Source organism: Culex quinquefasciatus, chromosome 3 (assembly GCF_015732765.1).
Source record: "Culex quinquefasciatus strain JHB chromosome 3, VPISU_Cqui_1.0_pri_paternal, whole genome shotgun sequence".
Lineage (NCBI taxonomy): Eukaryota > Metazoa > Arthropoda > Insecta > Diptera > Culicidae > Culex > Culex quinquefasciatus.
This window is the reverse complement of record NC_051863.1, coordinates 168637837-168658943: the sequence shown is the minus strand read 5'-3', so window position 1 is coordinate 168658943 and position 21107 is coordinate 168637837. Positions and strand designations below refer to the sequence as shown.

The 21107-nt window shown below is 36.4% G+C and overlaps 2 protein-coding genes across 6 annotated transcripts in view; both read right to left on the bottom strand.

The window, feature by feature from the left end:
* Positions 1–21107, bottom strand: part of LOC6040591 (bifunctional heparan sulfate N-deacetylase/N-sulfotransferase) — a 366151-nt gene that overhangs the window by 53243 nt on the left and 291801 nt on the right. The gene's annotated exons all lie outside the window — the stretch shown is intronic.
* Positions 18007–19222, bottom strand: LOC6040590 (leucine-rich repeat-containing protein 15). Its single transcript, XM_001849916.2, has 2 exons — positions 19133–19222; positions 18007–19072 (listed from the first exon to the last, which is right to left on the bottom strand). The coding sequence occupies exons 1-2, from the start codon at positions 19153–19155 to the stop codon at positions 18139–18141; spliced, it is 957 nt and encodes a 318-aa protein (XP_001849968.2). The 5' UTR covers positions 19156–19222; the 3' UTR covers positions 18007–18138.

The following is a 21107-nucleotide window of genomic DNA, read 5'->3' as shown; positions in this document are numbered from 1 at the left end:
GTTACATTTGAAAGAAGAGATCTAGGACTACAAACGCTGAAAAAATCTCAGGGGTATTTTTCTTTATTTTTGGTCATAATTTGGGTTTATATAATAATTTTACAAGAAACCCAAAATATGACAAAAAATTCGATTTTTCGACACTTTGGCTCAATTCTGAGGTTAAAATCAGATTCTGCGGGCAAAATTACATGGAAAAACATATGTCACCAGAGCTCCAAAACGTCACCATTTTTCGGAAATTCATTTTCCACTTAATTTTGCGATCTAGACCACTGTGCAGTGTTGGTAAGAAATATAATTTTGGAACCGGAAAATGTCTGTTCTGATTGAATTAGTCTATTTTGAAATTTTCCCATACATCTTCAAGCCACAATAGTATTTATGAGTGTTGCTCGTAAATTCCTTTGAAATTTAAAAAAGGTGCTCATTTCCTGTGTTTAGAAGCAAGTCTTGTAACAGACCAGTTTTTGATCGATCTAGACTAAATCGACCTTCTTGAATCTTTATTTGCCTGTTGATTTTCCTGAGTCTCAAAATGAAGCGAAATATTCAAGATGGCGTCTATTATAGCGGCGGAATGGAAAAACTAACTTAATCCACTTATGTGGTTGATGCCTTCCTCACTTTTTACCAACAATGGGTAATATGAGTGGTTTGGACACATATTTCAGCTATTTTTTTTTAGGTCCAGAAAAATAAGTACACAGATATAACTTAGGTTGTAATAACTCCAGACAGGGTTGCCAGATTTTCAATTATGTGGACTCGTTGGAAAGATCTCTTAATAACCTAACCAACGATGGGTCGGATGATGGGTCCGGACATCGTTTACATACATTTATGTAAGATCCGGCTTCAAAAAAGTACATAAATATCACTTAAGTGGTCATAACTCGAGACAGGGTTGCCAGATCTTCAATTATGTGGACTCGTTGGAAAGGTCTCTCGATTACCTAATCAACGATGGGTTGGATGATGGATCCGGACATCGTTTACATGCATTTAAGTGAGATCCGGCTTCAAAAAAGTACATAAATATCACTTAAGTGGTCATAACTCGAGACAGGGTTGCCAGATCTTCGATGTTGTGGACTCGTTGGAAAGGTCTCTTGATTTCCTAATCAATGATGGGTCGAATGATGGGTCCAGACATCGTTTACATACATTTAAGTAAGATCCGGCTTCAAAAAAGTACATAAATATCACTTAAGTGGTCATAACTCGAGACATGGTTGCCAGATTTTCAATTATGTGGACTAGTTGGAAAGGTCTCTTGATCACCTAACCAACGATGGGTCGGATGATGGTTCCGGACATCGTTTACATACATTTAAGTGAGATCCGGCTTCAAAAAAGTACATAAATATCACTTAAGTGGTCATAACTCGAGACAGGGTTGCCAGATCTTCGATGTTGTGGACTCGTTGGAAAGGTCTCTTGATTTCCTAATCAATGATGGGTCGAATGATGGGTCCAGACATCGTTTACATACATTTAAGTAAGATCCGGCTTCAAAAAAGTACATAAATATCACTTAAGTGGTCATAACTCGAGACATGGTTGCCAGATTTTCAATTATGTGGACTAGTTGGAAAGGTCTCTTGATTACCTAACCAACGATGGGTCGGATGATGGATCCGGACATCGTTTACATGCATTTAAGTGAGATCCGGCTTCAAAAAAGTACATAAATATCACTTAAGTGGTCATAACTCGAGACAGGGTTGCCAGATCTTCAATGTTGTGGACTCGTTGGAAAGGTCTCTCGATTACCTAACCAACGATGGGTCGGATGATGGATCCGGACATCGTTTACATGCATATAATTGAGATCCGGATATATGTGAAAACACATTTTTATACATAACTTTTGAACTAGTTATCGAAACTTCAAACAATTCAATAGCGATGTATGGGACCCTAAACCAAGTCGAATGCAACTGGTTCGATCAAAATCGGTTCATCCAGTGCTGAGAAAACTTGGCAAGATTTTTGAACACATACATACATACACACACACACACACACACACACACACACACACACACACACACACACACACACACAGACATTTGTTCAGTTTTCGATTCTGAGTCGATATGTATACATGAAGGTTGGTCATCGAGCTTTTAATAAAAAGTTCATTTTTAGAGCAGGATTATAGCCTTACCTCAGTGAGGAAGGCAAAACCACCAAGTTTAACTAATTTGGGATCGCTGAACTCAGATACGACCTCTTGAATACTCCCAAGTATTCATGAAATGTGTAATCCAAGATGGCGAAGCCAGAATATTTGAAATTTTTATACAGTAATGTAACAGGAAGGTCAAATTTAATTAATTTGGGGTTGCTGAACTCGAATATAAGCCTTAGAATACTCTAAAGTACTCAGGGAATGCAATCCAATCTTCTAGCTTCGCCATTCCCTGAATACTTTGGAGTATTCTAGGGTTCATATTCGAGCCAAGCGACCCCAAATTAGCTAAAGATGACTAGTCAGTAGAGATTCTCACAATTGCTTCATTTCGTGACGGGACAACGCGAGCAAAACCCTCTCTTGCAAAATATCTGCGTTGTCCCGCCACGAAAAGAAGTACCTGTCAAATCATCAAAATTGGCGAAATTGGGTGATTCGGGAAGCAAAAGCTTCGTTTTTCATTTTCGAAAAAACTGTAGACCCGTCACGCTACATTTGTATCTCTCTTGACTCAAACTTTGTGTTTTTTAAATGTCAATCTTATTGGAAATTTAATGTACTTTCCAAATTTGTATAAATAATGGTACTTTTACCACAGATTTTAAACTTATCAGCAAAAAACTGAAAACATATCGGCCAATTATCGCGGCACTTAAGTGTCGAAATTAAATTATCTCTGAGTTTACAAGTTGTATGCATTAGTTTTACTGGGAAAAATTGTTAACCTAAATTAAATGAGCATTCGGGTGGTCCAAAACCGGGTACCCCTGATGCTACCTTCTGAAATCAAAGGTTGACCCATCACTAGGCAAAATTCCAAATTTGAGCTCATTCTGACCTCGGGAACTCCTCCATCTTGAAGTTTGTTTAGAAAAAAACGTGAAAATGTATGGAGAAAAGCAACTGATTCAGGTTGTTTACCTGTTAATCTCGGAAATCCTCATTATATAGCGATGGGTCAATCTTTGATTATAGAGGGTAGTTCCCTGGGTTTACCCGGATTTGGACCACCCTAATAAGCATTTCTAAAAAAAAAAGTTCAACAAAACTCTATCGATAAATGTCAAAATTAGCTATTTAAAATCTATTTACGTAGAAATCGAAGAGGATACGAAAAATCATTTTATTATTTTTTCTAGTTTAAGAATACATCTCTCCTAACATCATGATCTATCATTTAAGAAGTGATCACCTAAAATTCCTCAACCTGACCTCAACACGGACTGACTATTGAGCATCAATTTTTTGAAAATATTTCATTCCACTTTCTACAAAATCTGCAATCGAAAAATTTTGCTAAAAATAACCCAAATTGTAAACCACACCCTCAAACTAAACACTCCCAAAAGGTTGGTTGCATCATAAAGTCGGAAATACTTCGCCAACCCCCAAATAAACAGAACTTCCCCCCCCCCCCCCCAAAAAACTTCGTACAAAAACGCACCGACAATGCAAAGGAAGTGCATTTGTTGGATCCAGCCACAAAAAATAAACGAAAAAGTTTCCCGGTTTTTTTTTTCAAATTTTCCATTCCAGCCAGTGCGATATAAAGTGACGGAGTGCAGAACGACAAAAAAGTGGCACATCAAGAAACGATTTTGGAAGACGCTTCTTCCCGTGAAGAACAAACCGGGAGGACTGCTTCAACGTGAAGGAGCCAACCAGAGACCACCATTGCCACGAAAAGTGCATCTCGCACAATATCTCGCAAAAGGCATCATCAAAAGCTCGTCTTTTTCGCTGCCTCGCTGGGAGATGGATCTCGAACAACAACATCTTCAAGGGGGAAAAAATCTGAAGAAATAAACGTTTCGTGAAATAAGAATGATTTTTTTTTGCGTTGATCCTCAACCACCGTTTGGACGAAAAGCATCGCTTAAGCGTTCAGTCGAAACTAGAAAAATGAACAACTTTCTAAATGTTCACCCCCTTTCCATGGTTACGGCCAAGTCGAAGAGCTTTTGTTATTTCATTTTTCCCTACTCCTCACTTTGCTTGTTTCGAGCTGCTCGTTTGCAAATTTCAATTTGCACCCATACCACCCCTTGGACTTGGGCATCACTTAACCTCTCTTTCAGCGTGAGCTGCAAGAGAGCTTTTTTATTCTTCCCAAAGGAGAAAAAAAAAGAACTGCACTTTTTTTGCCACTTTAAAGGTTCTCGAAAGAAAGTGGAAAAGGAATAAATTTTCCTAGCGTTTCCTCCCCCTTGAAGCACTATGCTCGCAAAAGAGACCGGAGGCGTCCAACCCCTTCTTCGCCGGCTCGGCTGCGCAGTATATATTAAATCCTTTCGAGCTTTCGGGCCCACCAGGAATGAAAGCCCCCAAGCCTCTCGCTCTCGAGCTTGCCAGAAATGGGCTTTTGATTTCTCGCTCGGAGCTGCTGCCGGTGGCGCTTGGAAATAAATTAAATTTGCGTTTCAGGAGATGATATTTGAATGTGCTTTTATTATGCCGTTTTGGGCATGATAGAAATGGAAATTCCCCGGGCTGTGAAAACTAGAAGGTGGTGGAACTTTTACAAAAATGCATGACAAACAAAAAAATTACAGATTTGAGAATTATAGCGGATCATCGCCAAAAAAAGGCAAGGCAAAATTCTTGAGATTTTTAAAAATTAAGGATTCGGGAGATTTAGAAGCAATCGATTTTTCCATATTGTTGAAATGCATTTAAATCGATCTTTTGCTGTTAATTGGGTTGTACAGTTTAACTACTGAAATTCTAACAAACCAATTAAAATTTCAACGTCAAAGAAAGACTGAAAGAGAGTTTCGACAGCACACTTTCACAGTATTTTTCATTTTATTGAAATAACTGAAAAAATCAGTAGATTTCCATTTTTTTTTGGAATTTCAAGCTTAGCACGTAGTTTATAGATAGCCCCTTAATGTTTAATGTTTAATGTTTAATGTTTAATGTTTAATGTTTAATGTTTAATGTTTAATGTTTAATGTTTAATGTTTAATGTTTAATGTTTAATGTTTAATGTTTAATGTTTAATGTTTAATGTTTAATGTTTAATGTTTAATGTTTAATGTTTAATGTTTAATGTTTAATGTTTAATGTTTAATGTTTAATGTTTAATGTTTAATGTTTAATGTTTAATGTTTAATGTTTAATGTTTAAAGTTTAATGTTTAATGTTTAATGTTTAATGTTTAATGTTTAATGTTTAATGTTTAATGTTTAATGTTTAATGTTTAATGTTTAATGTTTAATGTTTAATGTTTAATGTTTAATGTTTAATGTTTAATGTTTAATGTTTAATGTTTAATGTTTAATGTTTAATGTTTAATGTTTAATGTTTAATGTTTGATGTTTAATGTTTAATGTTTAATGTTTAATGTTTAATGTTTAATGTTTAATGTTTAATGTTTAATGTTTAATGTTTAATGTTTAATGTTTAATGTTTAATGTTTAATGTTTAATGTTTAATGTTTAATGTTTAATGTTTAATGTTTAATGTTTAATGTTTAATGTTTAATGTTTAATGTTTAATGTTTAATGTTTAATGTTTAATGTTTAATGTTTAATGTTTAATGTTTAATGTTTAATGTTTAATGTTTAATGTTTAATGTTTAATGTTTAATGTTTAATGTTTAATGTTTAATGTTTAATGTTTAATGTTTAATGTTTAATGTTTAATGTTTAATGTTTAATGTTTATTGTTTAATGTTTAATGTTTAATGTTTAATGTTTAATGTTTAATGTTTAATGTTTAATGTTTAATGTTTAATGTTTAATGTTTAATGTTTAATGTTTAATGTTTAATGTTTAATGTTTAATGTTTAATGTTTAATGTTTAATGTTTAATGTTTAATGTTTAATGTTTAATGTTTAATGTTAAATGTTAAATGTTTAATGTTTATTGTTTAATGTTTAATGTTTAATGTTTATTGTTTAATGTTTAATGTTTAATGTTTAATGTTTAATGTTTAATGTTTAATGTTTAATGTTTAATGTTTAATGTTTAATGTTTAATGTTTAATGTTTAATGTTTAATGTTTAATGTTTAATGTTTAATGTTTAATGTTTAATGTTTAATGTTTAATGTTTAATGTTTAATGTTTAATGTTTAATGTTTAATGTTTAATGTTTAATGTTTAATGTTTAATGTTTCATGTTTAATGTTTAATGTTTAATGTTTAATGTTTAATGTTTAATGTTTAATGTTTAATGTTTAATGTAAAACTATATTTTCAATTTTAAATCAAGACTAACATTTCAAATGGGCCAAACATTCAATATTTCACGAATATTTCATATTTTAACATTGCAAATCGGACCATTAGTTGCTGAGAAATCGACGTTAGAAAATGGTGGGTTGTTTGGATAAGACATAGAAAACATCAATTTTCCTGTTTTTGAGCAATTCTCTGAGATTTCGGTCATTCGATTTTTTCTGTATTTTTTAATCCGGCTGAAACTTTTCTGGTGCCTTCGGTATGCCCAAAGAAGCCATTTTGCATCATTAGTTTGTCCATATAATTTTCCATACAAATTTGGCAGCTGTCCATACAAAAATGATGAATGAAAATTCAAAAATCTGTATCTTTTGAAGGAATTTTTTGATCGATTTGGTGTCTTCGGCAAAATTGTAGGTATGGATATGGACTACACTGAAAAAAAATGATACAGGGTAAAAATTTTTTTGGTGATTTTTAATTTCACTATTTGTCACTAAAACGTGATTTGCAAAAAACACTATTTTTAATTTTTTTATATGTTTTAGAGGACATAAAATGCCAACTTTTCAGAAATTTCCAGAATGAGCAAAAAAATCTTTGACCAAGTTATGATTTTTTGAATCAGTACAATTTTTATCAAAAAATCGAAATATTGGTCGCAAAAATTTTTCAATTTCATTTTTCGATGTAAAATTGAATTTGCAGTCAAAAAGTACTGTAGTGAAGTTTTGATAAATGGCACTGTTTTCAAGTTATAGCCATTTTTATGTAAGTTTTTTTTCAGGATAGTCGCAGTTATTGATTTTTTAAAAATAGTGCCCATGTTTGCCCACTTTTAAAAAAAAATTTTTTGAAGAGCTGAGAAAATTCTCTATATTCTTCATTTCTGAACTTTGTCGATGGGTAATTCTCTACCAACTCACACGAAATCGGGAAAAGTTGCCCCGACCCCTCTTCGATTTGCGTGAAACTTTGTCCTAAGGGGTAACTTTTGTCCCTGATCACGAATCCGAGGTCCGTTTTTTGATATCTCGTGACGGAGGGGCGGTACGACCCCTTCCATTTTGAACATGCGAAAAAGAGGTGTTTTTCAATAATTTGCAGCCTGAAACGGTGATGAGATAGAAATTTGGTGTCAAAGGGACTTTTATGTAAAATTAGACGCCCGATTTGATGGCGTACTCAGAATTCCGAAAAAACGTATTTTTCATCGAAAAAAACACTAAAAAAGTTTTAAAAATTCTCCCATTTTCCGTTACTCGACTGTAAAAAATTTTGAAACATGTCATTTTATGGGAAATTTAATGTACTTTTCGAATCTACATTGTCCCAGAAGGGTCATTTTTCATTTAGAACAAAATTTTTCATTTTAAAATTTCGTGTTTTTCTAACTTTGCAGGGTTATTTTTAGAGTGTAACAATGTTCTACAAAGTTGTAGAGCAGACAATTACAAAAATTTGATATATAGACATAAGGGTTTGCTTATAAACATCACAAGTTATCGCGATTTTACGAAAAAAGTTTTGAAAAAGTTACTTTTGCGTTTCTCTTTGTTTCGTCGTCCGTGTCTGTCGCGGGTGACCATGAACGGCCATGATCGATGACGACCAACTTTTTTAAACTTTTTTCGTAAAATCGTGATAACTTGTGATGTTTATAAGCAAACCCTTATGTATATATATTAAAATTTTTGTAATTGTCTGCTCTACAACTTTGTAGAACATTGTTACACAAAAATAACCCTGCAAAGTTAGAAAAACACGAAATTTTAAAAGTAAAAATTTTGTTCTAAATGAAAAATGACCCTTCTGGGACAATGATTCGAAAAGTACATTAAATTTCCCATAAAATGACATGTTCCAAAATTTTTACAGTCGAGTAACGGAAAATGGGAGAATTTTAAAACTTTTTAGTGTTTTTTCGATGAAAAATACGTTTTCGGAATTCTGAGTACGCCATCAAATCGGGCGTCTAATTTTACATAAAAGTCCTTTGACACCAAATTTCTATCTCATCACCGTTTCAGGCTGCAAATTGAAAAACACCTCTTTTTCGCATGTTCAAAAATGGAAGGGGTCGTACCGCCCCTCCGTCACGAGATATCAAAAAACGGACCTCGGATTCGTGATCAGGGACAAAAGTTACCCCTTAGGACAAAGTTTCACGCAAATCGAAGAGGGGTCGGGGCAACTGCTGTGTGAGTTGGCGGAGAATTACCCCGATACGACCCTTAGTTGCTGAGATATTGCCATGCAAAAGTTTAAATACAAGAAAATTGATGTTTTCTAAGTCTCGCCCAAACAACCCACCATTTTCTAATTTCGATATTTCAGCAACTAATTTTTCGATTTACAATGTTGAAACATGAAACATTCGTGAAATTTTCCGATCTTTTCGAAAAAAATATTTTCAAAAATTTTAAATCTGGACTAACATTTCAATAGGGCGAAATATTGAATGTTTGGTCTTTTTGAAATGTTGGTCTTGATTTAAAAAAGAAAAATATAAAAAAATTCTCAGCTTTTCAAAAAAATTCTTTAAAAAGTGGGCTAACATGTGCACTAATTTTAAAAAATTAAAAACTGTGGCTTTTTCACAAGAGTTATATAAAAATGGGTGTAACTTGAAAATGGTGCACTTTATGAAAATTTCACTAAAGTACTTAATTGCAAATTAAATTTTACATCGAAAAATGAATTTGAAAAATTGTTGTGTTTTTGAAAAAAAAACAGTATTGGTTCAAAAATTTATAACTCGTTCAAAGATTTTTTGCACAACCTGGAAATTTCTGTAAATTTGGCATTTGATGCCCCCTGAAACATTTAAAATAGTGTTTTTTTTTTTTGCAAACCAAGTTTAAGTTTCAAAAAGTTAAATTAAAAATCATCAAAAATTTTATACCCTGTATCATTTTTTTTTGCAATTCCGTCGTGAAACTACTTACTGTCATTCTTGAACGACGAAATAGCCTACTTTTCTGTACAAAAAAAAAACAGAATCGAATAACAACACTTTTCAAAATAAATGCTGAAAAGTTCTACTTTTCAGCACTGAAATGGGTGCTGAAAAGTTGAACTTTTCGGTGAACCTCGTTGGATAAATGTACGACTCGTGCTGAAAAAATCCTCTTTTTGCAACTTGTTGCATAAACTACTATTTTAAGTGTACTTCTTCCATACCTACAACTTTGTCGAAGACACCAAATCGATCATAAAATTCCTTCATGAGATACAGATTTTTGAATTTTCATGCATCATTTTTGTATGGACAGCTAACGATGCAAATTGGGCATACCGGAGGCACCATAAAATTTTCAGCCGGATTTGAAAATACATTTTTTTTAAATTTATCGATTTCGTAGATAATTACTTTATAGAAGAAAATGTGAAAAAAACGAGCAAAAAATTGAAACTGAAGAGATAATGATAGGAGGTGGTAGAATAAGCCTAATACTATCAAAAACAAACATAAACTAAACACGATAAATCCAAATAAAAATATTAGAAATGAAACAAGAAAACCAATAACAAGAGAAGTAAAGTTTTTCGTAGAACAAAAGTTGCTCAACACGATCTCCTGAACACGAAAAAAATAAAAAAAAATATCAAAAAAATTGGGCGGTAGAGGGTTAAGGCATTTTTAAACAATCAACTTCCACCAGCTCCAATAAAAGAAATCACTTCAGAGCATTCCACTAAAAATCTAATTAAAACGAATGTCTGTGATTGCTGCTGCTTTCACTGCCACATCGTGCCGAACTGCCAGGTTGAGCTTTCCACCAGGGAGAAGCAATTTTCCGACCATAAAAAAATCCTCCAGGTAGCAGCTCTTTGCGAGTTATCACCGGTAAGCATGCCGCCTCCTTATCGAGATCATTTCTCCACGCCAGTTTAAGGTTTCCTTCGCCAGTTTTATCTTCCAAGGTAATTGTGGTGTGGTGCAAAGTCTCAATCTCGGAGTGAAGAATGACTTCTCGTTCGTGGCAAAATTTATGCTGCTCTTAATGTTTTTACGATGCATCGTTGTTTATTTCAAGCGCTTTTCTTTCCGAGTTTGCTCAGATTTTCCACCACAGCGAGTCGCAAATCAAATTCCACGTTATTAGCAATTCGCGGTAAAACTTGCAGTTGCCAATAGTTGAGCCTTCTTAAAAGTCCATTACCGGAAGCGAATTCATTTTGCTGAGCAGCGCGCACTTTTCCGCCAAAGTGGGTGGAAACAAATTTCCTTCCCCGTCTTTCTCATAAAATGGGGATCCTTGTGCTGTCTATAAAAAGGAGATAGCGAGAGTCGTACTGTAAATAACATCACTCCGCGCCGCTGCTGGTGGAAGCTTCCGTGCGGCAGGGGGTCGTAAGTAGCTTTTGCCACCCTCAAATGAGATTGAGGGGGCTTCGTGCCACTTCCGTCCTGTTTTGCGGGGAGAGCGGGGCTTCATTATTGCATAATTAATTTAAATTTATGCTTTATTCACTGCAATAATAAGCAATTAGCAGCCGCCCATCATCGCCCGGCGGGTTGGCGGTGCTAATAGTAGCTCCCTACTTTAAAAGTGAAGATAATTGGACTATTTTTAGTGGGGGATTCGCAGGGAGGACGAACCTCTTCAATTGCCGGGAACGACAGAGCTGTAATTCAAATGCCTCTGTAATTAAAATGACTTCAATGGCATCGAGGGTGATGGCGCTCGGTGGAGCTTTTCCCCTTTTCCCGGGGAAAAGGGCTTGAGTGGAAAATGGAGCGACGAAGAGAAAGGGTTGATTTTTTTGTCCTGATCAATTGAAATAATATAACTTTATAGAAGCAAATAAATCAAAACTGTTTTATGCATGAGACTTTTAAAAAAGTCTAAATTTAACCCCACGTTCCAAACTGCCACACAGTTCCTAGAACATTCCATCAATTTCCATCCAACAAGACGCCGAAAATAATCCAATCATCGATGCACCCTCGCCCCAGCTTGAAACAACAGACTGTTCCAGTCTCAATTATCAGCCAATATTCCCAATTTTCACTGCCATCAAGACGCGCTACACCAGATTGGTCGCTCGCGATACACGAAATTAGCATTCCCCAAATTCCAGCTTCTTCATATCTTTGCCAAATTTATGAACTTTCGACCCCCTCTCGCAAATTCAGCAGCGACATGGCTCTGGCACCGATCCAAGTCTTGTCGTACGAGCACAGACTTCATTATCGGTGTGTACATTCGCGTACAGCCGTAAGCTGTAAGTTCTTCGAATGGTACAGATTTTCCGCGAAGAATAGCGAGCGCAACATGGCGACGACGATGAAGGAAACAATTTCCTAAGAGGATTTTCGTGCCCTCGGCTTTCGGGTAACTTCATTGGCCATCAACTGTTGGTTGGGCGAGTTGGACGCAGTTTTATTTGAACGGGAGCCAACTTTGTCTGAGAAACGAGCAGACTGTGAAAAGCCGGGACCGAGTTCAACAGGACTTTTGAATTTCAAAAGAATTTGTCAAGTCGAGGGTAGTGGCTCAGAATTGAAAACGACGTTCTAATGTGATTGTTTTAATACTCGTGATAATCTCAGCAGAAATATATTCGCGCAGAGTAGCGTTCATTCCACTGACTGCTGTCACCACGCAGCACCGAACAACGGAGAAAGAGAGAGAACGGAGGCTGATTGAGTGCTGAGATCGGTTTCGTTCGTTGCAGCTTCGTGTGCGTTCACTGACGGTAGCTTTGGAGTGACGATCACAATAGGCGCTTTGTGTCACAATTCAAAAATCGCCATTTTGAATCATTAGTTTGTCCATATAGTTTTCTATACAAATTTGCCAGCTGTCCATACAAAAATGATGTATTAAAAAACAAAAATCTGTATCTTTTAAAGGAATTTGTTGATCGATTTGGTGTCTTCGGCAAAGTTTTAGGTATAGATTAGGACTACACAGAAAAAAAATAATGCACGGTAAGATTTTTTTGGTGATTTTAATTTCACTTTTTGTCACTAAACTTGGTTTGCAAAAAAAAACTATTTTTATTTTTTTTTCATTTTCTGATATATTTTAGGGGACCTAAAATGTCAACTCTTCAGAAATTTCCAGACTGGGCAAAAAATCTTTGACCGAGTTTTGAATCAATGCTGATTTTTTTTTCAAAAAATCGAAATTCTGGTCGCAGAAATTTTTCAACTTCATTTTTAGATGTAAAATTGAAGTTGCAATCAAAAAGTACTTCAGTGAAATTTTGATGAAGTGCACCGTTTTCAAGTTATAGCCAGTTTTAGGTAAATTAATGCCTATGTTTGCCCGCTTTTGAAAAAGATATTTTTGAAGAGCTGCGAAAATTCTCTATATTTTTCATGTTTGAACTAAGTTGAGGTTTAAAATCAGGAAAATTGATTTTCTCACCCAAACAACCCACCATTTTTAATGTCGATATCTCAGCAACTAAAGGTCCAATTTTCAATGTTAAAATGTGAAACATTCGTGAAATTTTCCGATCCATTCGAAAACAATTTAAAAAAAATTAAATCAAGACTAACATTTCAAAAGGGCCAAACATTCAATATTAGATCGGAAAATTTTACAAATTTTTCATATATCAACATTGAAAATCGGACCATTAGTTGCTGAGATATCGACATTGAAAAATGGTGGGCTGTTTGGGTTAGACTTAGAAAACATCAATTTTTCTGTTTTTAAACCTTTGCATTGCAATATCTCAGCAACTAAAGGTCGTATCAACAAAGTCCGAAGAAGCAAAACATAGAGAATTTTCTCAGCTTTTCAAAAATATTTTTTTGAAAAATGGACAAACATGTGCACTAATTTTAAAAATTGAAAAACTGCGACTATTTTCAAAAAAGTCACCTAAAAATGAATTTAACATGCACCGTGCACTTTATCAAAATTTCACTAAAGTACTTTTTGATTGCAAATTTGATTTTACATCGAGAAATGAAGTTGAAAAATTTTTGCGACCAATATTTCGATTTTTTGAAAAAATCAGTATTGATTCAAAAATTCATAACTTGCTCAATGATTTTTTGCACAACCTGGAAATTTCTGAAAAGTTGGCATTTTATGTCCTCTAAAACATATCAAAAAATTAAAAAAATAAAAATAGTGTTTTTTTGCAAATCAAGTTTTAGTGATAAAAAGTTAAATAAAAAAATCACCAATTTTTTTTACCGTGTATAATTTTTTTCCAGTGTAGTCCATATCCATACCTACAACTTTGCTGAAGACACCAAATCGATCAAAAATTCCTTCAAAAGATACAGATTTTTGAATTTTCACATATCATTTTTGTATGGACAGCTGCCAAATTTGTATGGAATATTATATGGACAAACTAATGATGCAAAATGGCTTCTTTGGGCATACCGAAGGCACCAAAAAAGTTTCAGCCGGATTAAAAAATACAAAAATTAAAATTGAAGAAAAAAGACCGATTTCGTAGAGAATTGCTCATGACTGGACGTATCATTATCAAGTGGCAGATTCCTGCCAGATTGGGTGAAATGCTCAATTTCGTTGAATTAAGTTTGGTAGACCCAAAATAGGTACTAGACCCAAAAAAGGGACAAATACCCCTTTTTTTTGCAAATCAAGTTTTAGTGACAAAAAGTGAAATTAAAAATCATCAAAAAGAAATTTACCGTGTATCATTTTTTTCAGTGTAGTCCTTACCTACAATTTTGCCAAAGGCTTGGTGCAGATGCATTTTATGTCCTCTAAAACATATCAAAAAATTAAAAAAAATAAAAATAGTGTTTTTTTGCAAATCAAGTTTTAGTGATAAAAAGTTAAATAAAAAAATCACCAATTTTTTTTTACCGTGTATAATTTTTTTCCAGTGTAGTCCATATCCATACCTACAACTTTGCCGAAGACACCAAACCGATAAAAAAAATCCTTCAAAAGATACAGTTTTTTGAATTTTCAAACATCATTTTTGTATGGACAGCTGGCAAATTTGTATGAAAAATTACATGGACAAACAAATGATGCAAAATGGCTTCTTTGGGCATACCGAAGGCACCAAAAAAGTTTCAGCCGGTTTCAAAAAATACAAACAAATTAATAAAAAAAGGCCGATTTCGTAGAGAACTGCCAACCAAAGAAGTCCCGCTCAAAAGTGGCAACAATCGGAAGTGGGGCCAATAGACACAATGTACCGCAGGCTGCCGCCACCTTGTACATTCTTCCCATGGGCGTTCAAAGTGCGGACGTATCGAATTTTAATTAAATTTATCACACATTTTACTCCACTTAGGCTATCAATTTTGATTAAACGCAGTTCTGTTCTGCTCAGGGTTTCGGCCGACTTGGCCGTATATCGCAGTGAAGGCAAGCATATTTTGCAGCATCAGCAGCAGCCATCATGACCGATACCGATACCTTGTCGGTCGGTCGGTCGTCCGGTGGAACCTGGGTGAGAAATTCCTGGTCTGGCCCGGACATCGCCGATGATGGTCCAGGGAAGATGCAATTTAGCCCGGTGTGTGTGTGTGTCGGACAGCACAGGTTGGGACGTGCGGTTATTGGAGAGTACTCCGGGCAAGTCTTGGGCAGGGCCAGGATGACGGCGATGACCACACTCCGACACCACCGGACCTGCAGCGGACGGAAGCAAGGTACATCAAGACTGCATGGTCGGGCCCTCCTCGGTGAAGACAAGCGTATAAAATGCAATTAGATGGCATGATGCAGCAGCAGAAAGTGTGGTGTGCGTTTTGGTTTCATCAGGTACCGTACGGTGGAGGGAGTTTGGTTTGAGTCATCGCTTTCTAGAATGCAACAAAGTGCACCTCTTGAACGGTGGTTCGATGACCAACGGGACGGCATTTAAGTTTCCGGCCAAGAACTTGGACTTGGATGGGGGGCAAAGTGTTTCGAGAAAGACAGGCCAGCAGACTTCGATGAACTGTAAATTATTCAGAACATGCATTTACTGTCAGGCTGGAATTTAATATAACATGCCATTTGCCATTTATTGAGGCTCTTTGCATCACAGACAGACTATGGGTAGAATTTTATTATTAGACTCAATTGTTTCAATGAATGTCACTTCCAGGTGCATATTGCTTTTGTTGGTACAAAATAACAACGTAGGAATTGTTATGAAATGCTTTTTGAAGTACAATATTTAAAAAAAAAACAATTTAATTTGACCACCCTAAGACTTTTTCGCTCCAAAGTGGACCAAGCCCCGGAAACCACCAAAAGTATTTTAATTGAATTTAATAACATTCCTGGTGGCACACAAAAGTGGGACAAAAGTTTTGCAATTTTCCTCTCCAAATTGTGGGAGGGGGCGTCCAGGAACCGGTGCACCGGAGGGAGCACATTAAATCTTGGTGCATTCCTGTGCTTTTTGAAAAGAGCCGAGGAAAAGTCGAAAATCTCACACATTCAAAATGAGCCGAGACGGGGGGAAAGGGAACACTTTTTTTTCTGACTGTGGTTTGTTGTAGGATAAACTACTGCCAGGCACTCTCGGCGATAATGTGGAAAAGTAATTTTCGGCTTTTTGCAGCAACAGCACAAAATTTCAGTCCCAAAGTTTGAGAATGCTCAAATGGGCCTGGTTTTGAAAGCTGGGCGAGAAAAGTTTTCTAATGGAGGGAAAGTTATTATTGAAAACTAGTTTAATTTTGTGTCGAAAACAGTTTTCAGGGTTGGTCAAAATAAATGTCATTCGATTCAATGTCAGCCTCAAATATCAGCAATTAACTACAAGACCCTGTTTGCACATCAATTCAGCACTGTAAATAATCACTTTCACAAATTGCTTCGCAACTACAGTCAATCACCGACAGTTGACAATAAATGAGAGTTTTCCATAAAGTTCCGTTTCCCGGCAGAAAACAACAACAAAAAATGCAAAATAAAAACTGCATCCGACAGCGCAAACCTTTTTTCCAATTTCACAGACATAACTCTCTCTCCAATTTCCGCCCACTTTTCCAACTTTTCCTCGATGGCCGGCGCCGGAGCGTCAATATTTCATCGCGCTTAGTGAATAATCGCGGCTGTCATAAAACGACAACAAATGCCCAACAAATGGACAGGGGGGTTATCCAGGGTATGGTTAACTGGCCAACTTAATGGTCTGGACAGCTTCCCAGTTGTGATGATTTTTCCGATCCGTTGCGAGTGTGGTTCATAGGCCGTTGGACAGAGTGCAATGGTCGGTCACACTAAATGACCGACGTCGCAGTGTTGATTATTTTATCAACTGAAAGCTGCTGTAATAGTTGACCCTCGTTTTATCCCCGTCAATTGGATATGATGTCTGGCTCAAGAACTTGAATACAATAATGTGACATATTTCGAAGATAGTGATAACTTTTTTTAATGCAAAAAAGGAATCTTAGGTAAGTTAAACAATATAGATTTATTTTTTATCAAAACATTGACAAAATGAAAGTAAAATGAAGTTTATTTTTTTAGATTTATGGGAAAAGTTATTTGATTTGGCAATTCGTTAAAACTTTATTAACTTTGGTTTATTTAATTGAATTAAAAAAATATCAATCCAAATCTATAAAAAAAAATGTGATGGCATTCTATTACATTTTAAGTTATTGAACTATAACGAACTTCGGCTTAAAACCAGCTTAAATCAGGCTCCACACATATTTTTTCCATGTTTCGATCGAGATTTAGTAGCCAAATGCATCCATAACCTCGAGGCTCATTTGAAAAATCACTCCAAGCAGCACCGAAAAGTATATACTTGAGCAATTCTCTAAAATTTTATCCGACTGAAGCTTTTTTGTTGCCTTCGGTATGCCCAAAGAAGCCATTTTGCATCATTAGTTTGTCCATATAATTTTCCATACAAATTTGGCAGCTAAAAATTATATATAAAAATTCAAAAATCTGTATCTTTTGAAGGAATTTTTGGATCGATTTGGTGTTGGATAAGGACTATACTGAAAAAATGATGCATGGTAAAAAATGGTGATTTTTCAATTTATCAACTTTATTTTTCAATGTAAAATCATTTTTTTTTCTTTTCGAAAACAATATTTTCAATTTTTTAAATCAAAACTAACAATTCAGAGGGCGTAATATTGAGTGTTTTCGAAAAGATCGTAAAATCGTTCATCAAAATTTCACTGAAGTACTTTTTGATTGAAAATTCGATTTTACATCGAAAAATGAAGTTTAAAAATGTTATCGATTTTTTTCGTATTGATTCAAAAAATCATAACTCAGTCAAAGATTTTTTGCACACTCTGGAATGTCCCCTAAAGCAAATTAAAAAAATAAAAAAGTATTATTTTGCAAATCAAGTTTTAGTAACAAAAAGTGAAATATTTTTTTTACCGTGTATATTTTTTTCTGTGTGGTCCTTATCCATACCTACAACTTAGCTGATGACACCAAATCGATCGAAAAATTCCTTCAAAAGATACAGATTTTTTAATTTTCATATTTCATTTTTGACAGCTGCCAAATTTGTATGGAAAATTATATGGACAAACTTATGATGCAAAATAGCTTCTTTGGGCATACCGAAGGCACCAAAAAAGTTTCAACCAGATAAAAAAAAATCAAAAAAATTAATTAAAAAAACGATTTCGAAGAGAATTGCTCACTTAGGATATTTCACTAATTAGAAGCTTACAGCGTGCATTTATCGTTGAGTCTTTATATTTCACCGTGTACAATGCAAATGGGGGGGCGTTTCCCGCAAAGTCAGCGCCATACGACAATTAATAACGACAAAGCGCGAGCATTCTGGCAGCACTGCCCACGACCGCTCACTTGCCACGTTCCTCGAGCTTGTGGACGCTTTCGCTGAGCCGTTCCAGCAAGTGCTTCAACTCCTGATTTTGCTGGGCCATCTGCAGCAGCTGGTTGCGATCTTGGCGGGCGTCCTCCTGCCGCAGATAGTACAAAAAGTCCAGCACCGTCTTGTAGCAGCAAATGTCGCCGACCCAGCGGTCCCGACAGGTGGCGTCCTTCCGAGCGATCTGGATCGCCTTCTGGTTGATGTGGGCCATCGCGGACTCGAGCCACTGGCAGTTCCAGGGGTTCTTACGGAGGGAGATGGCGTTCAGGACGGGGAATGCCTCGAAGAAGTACGGGATGTAGACGAGCTTGTTCTTGCTGAGGGAGAGCGTTTGAAGAGCCGGGAATCGGAGGCCCTGCTTGGAGTCGAGGGTCTTGATACGGTTGTCGTACAGGGAGAGCACTTTGAGCTGGGTTGCGTTGGTGAACAGCTCTAGGTCGACGTACTCGATCGAGTTGTTGTAGAGGTATAGTTTCTCCAAACCTTCCAGATAGCGGATGTTTTTCGGCACGGTTGTGATTGCGTTGTGGACGATGGTGAGAGTTTTGAGGTCGCGATTCTCAACGGGTTCAACCTCGAACTCCAGCAGTCCGTTACGCTGAACGTTGATCTCGCTTAGATTGCTCGATGCTATCAGCATCTTCCGGATGACGGTATTGTTGTAAATGTGCAGCAAACGAACCCCCGGTAGATGGCTGTAGATTTCCTTGGAGAAGTTCGGAATGGCACCCGACTTGATGAGGAGAATCGGATGCCTTGGGAGATCCAGCGTCTGAATACTTTGTACGCCATCAATCACCACGTTTTCGAGAAAGCAGAATCCAGCCTCGTTGATCACGGAACATTTGTAGGACTTGGTAGCGGCAATCTGGATGCAAAAGCACGCAGCTATCGCTGATAATCTAGAAGCGAAGAGCAATTCAAACTACTGCTTGCAAATGCCACATAACCTTTAAACTTACAGAATCCTCCCAGACTTGAACATTTTAACCAGTCCAGTCAACTCGAGCACTAATGATAAACTAAATGGTAGTGAATAACAGCGAGTTTAAAGATATCGACAGCGACAGCAGCAGTCTGGTTCTTATCAACCCCGGGGGGACGACGATCTCGACGGTTGAACTCACTTCCCCTAACCACAGCCAAAGTTGCACACATTGTCGTCGGGTCGTGCGAGAGTGTTTCTTCACCAAAAAGGCAAAAGTTCGATTATTAGTTTTTTTGTTGTTCTCAGTAATTCGACATTTCACGGAAATTCTTCAACAAGATGGAATTATTGAACAAAAAAAAAAATCCCTAAAAGCAATTTGTGAATATTGACTCACCGCGCGGAGACCAACATCACTCACTGGCCCCCAGCATCCGGACCACGTGGCAACCCTGTAGCTCTGTGGTTAACGCCCCCGAATGATGGTGCGGAGAGACACCAAATCGTGCACTTGTTATTCACACCCGCCGTGGGGTTCTGATGGTGTGGACTTTGATAGCAAACGCACACACATACACATACATATATCCAACACGCAGGAACCCAATCAAACGTGTGAATGTTTGATGCAATTTATGCATTAATCAGGTTTCCAGCGAGCGCGCGAAATGCAACATCTAATCATACGCGTGAATCAGCACACGCACGGGCACACACAAACATAGCTTTCCAATCTAAATTTTGAATAAATAATGAAAATTGTGCCACTTTGCGCACACAAACACACGCGCACACGTCTATAAGCGATAGTAGGAAGTGCATCCCTGGTGTGCTGGGGTGTGGATGACAGGCTGAGCTGGCAGTAACAATGTTATCATTAGTCAACTAATTTTCAACTTTGGGTTTGATGTTGGGAGAGAGCTGATGCAAAATCGTGGTGTCCGTGAAGAGGCGAGATCCTGGATTGAAATTTGTGTGCGGAACGTAAACTATTTGTGCAGGTCCATTAAGGTGAACAAAGGGGCAGCGTTTTGAAAGGATGAGCGTTGATTGTTCTAGTTTTGGAGCAAAATTGATATTAAATTTAAGTTGATTTGTAAGCAAATGGTCCAACTTTTCAGAAATTTCCAGGTTGTGCAAAAAATTGTTGACCGAGTTATAAACTTTTTAATCGATAATGATTTTTTCAAAAAATCGAAATATTGATCGAAAATTTTTTAAATTCAATTTCTGATGTAAAAACAAATTTGCAATCAAAAAGTACTCCAGTGAAATTTTGATAAAGTGCACAGTTTTCAAGTTAAAGCCATTTTTAGGTGACTTTTTTAAAAAATAGTCGTTGTTTGCCGTTGTGGGTCTCGTGGCGCAGGGGTAGCGGCTTCGGCTGCCGATCCCGATGATGCTATGAGACGCGGGTTCGATTCCCGCCTTATCCACTGAGCTTCTTTCGGATGGTGAAGTAAAACGTCGGTCCCGGTTTCTCCTGTCTCGTCAGAGGCGCTGGAGCAGAAATCCCACGTTAGAGGAAGGCCATGCCCCGGGGGGCGTAGTGCCAATAGTTTCGTTTTTTTTTTCGTTGTTTGCCCGAAAAAATAAGTGCACATGTTTGCCCACTTTTGAAAAAAATATTTTTGAAAAGCTGAGAAAATTCTATATATTTAACTTTTTCGAACTTTGTTGATACGACGCTTAGTTGCTGAGATATTGCCACGCAAACCCGAGCATGGGTAAATAACAGGGAAATGCGAAATAATACCTTTCTCTGGTATCAATAACAAATTTTGGCATTCCTGGACCCTTTAAAATTTGTCTAAAGGACTATGCAAGATTAACGTGTGGTATCATACCAATTTAAGGTGTTGTTTTGATATTGCTAAATTACAGAATTTGTCAATAGTCGAGTACCACATTTTTTTACTCTTTTGGTATTACAGTATTTTATCAAATTCCTCTGAAACTATGGAAAAATTTTGACCAATTTTGACAAAATAATTAATTATGCGCTAAAA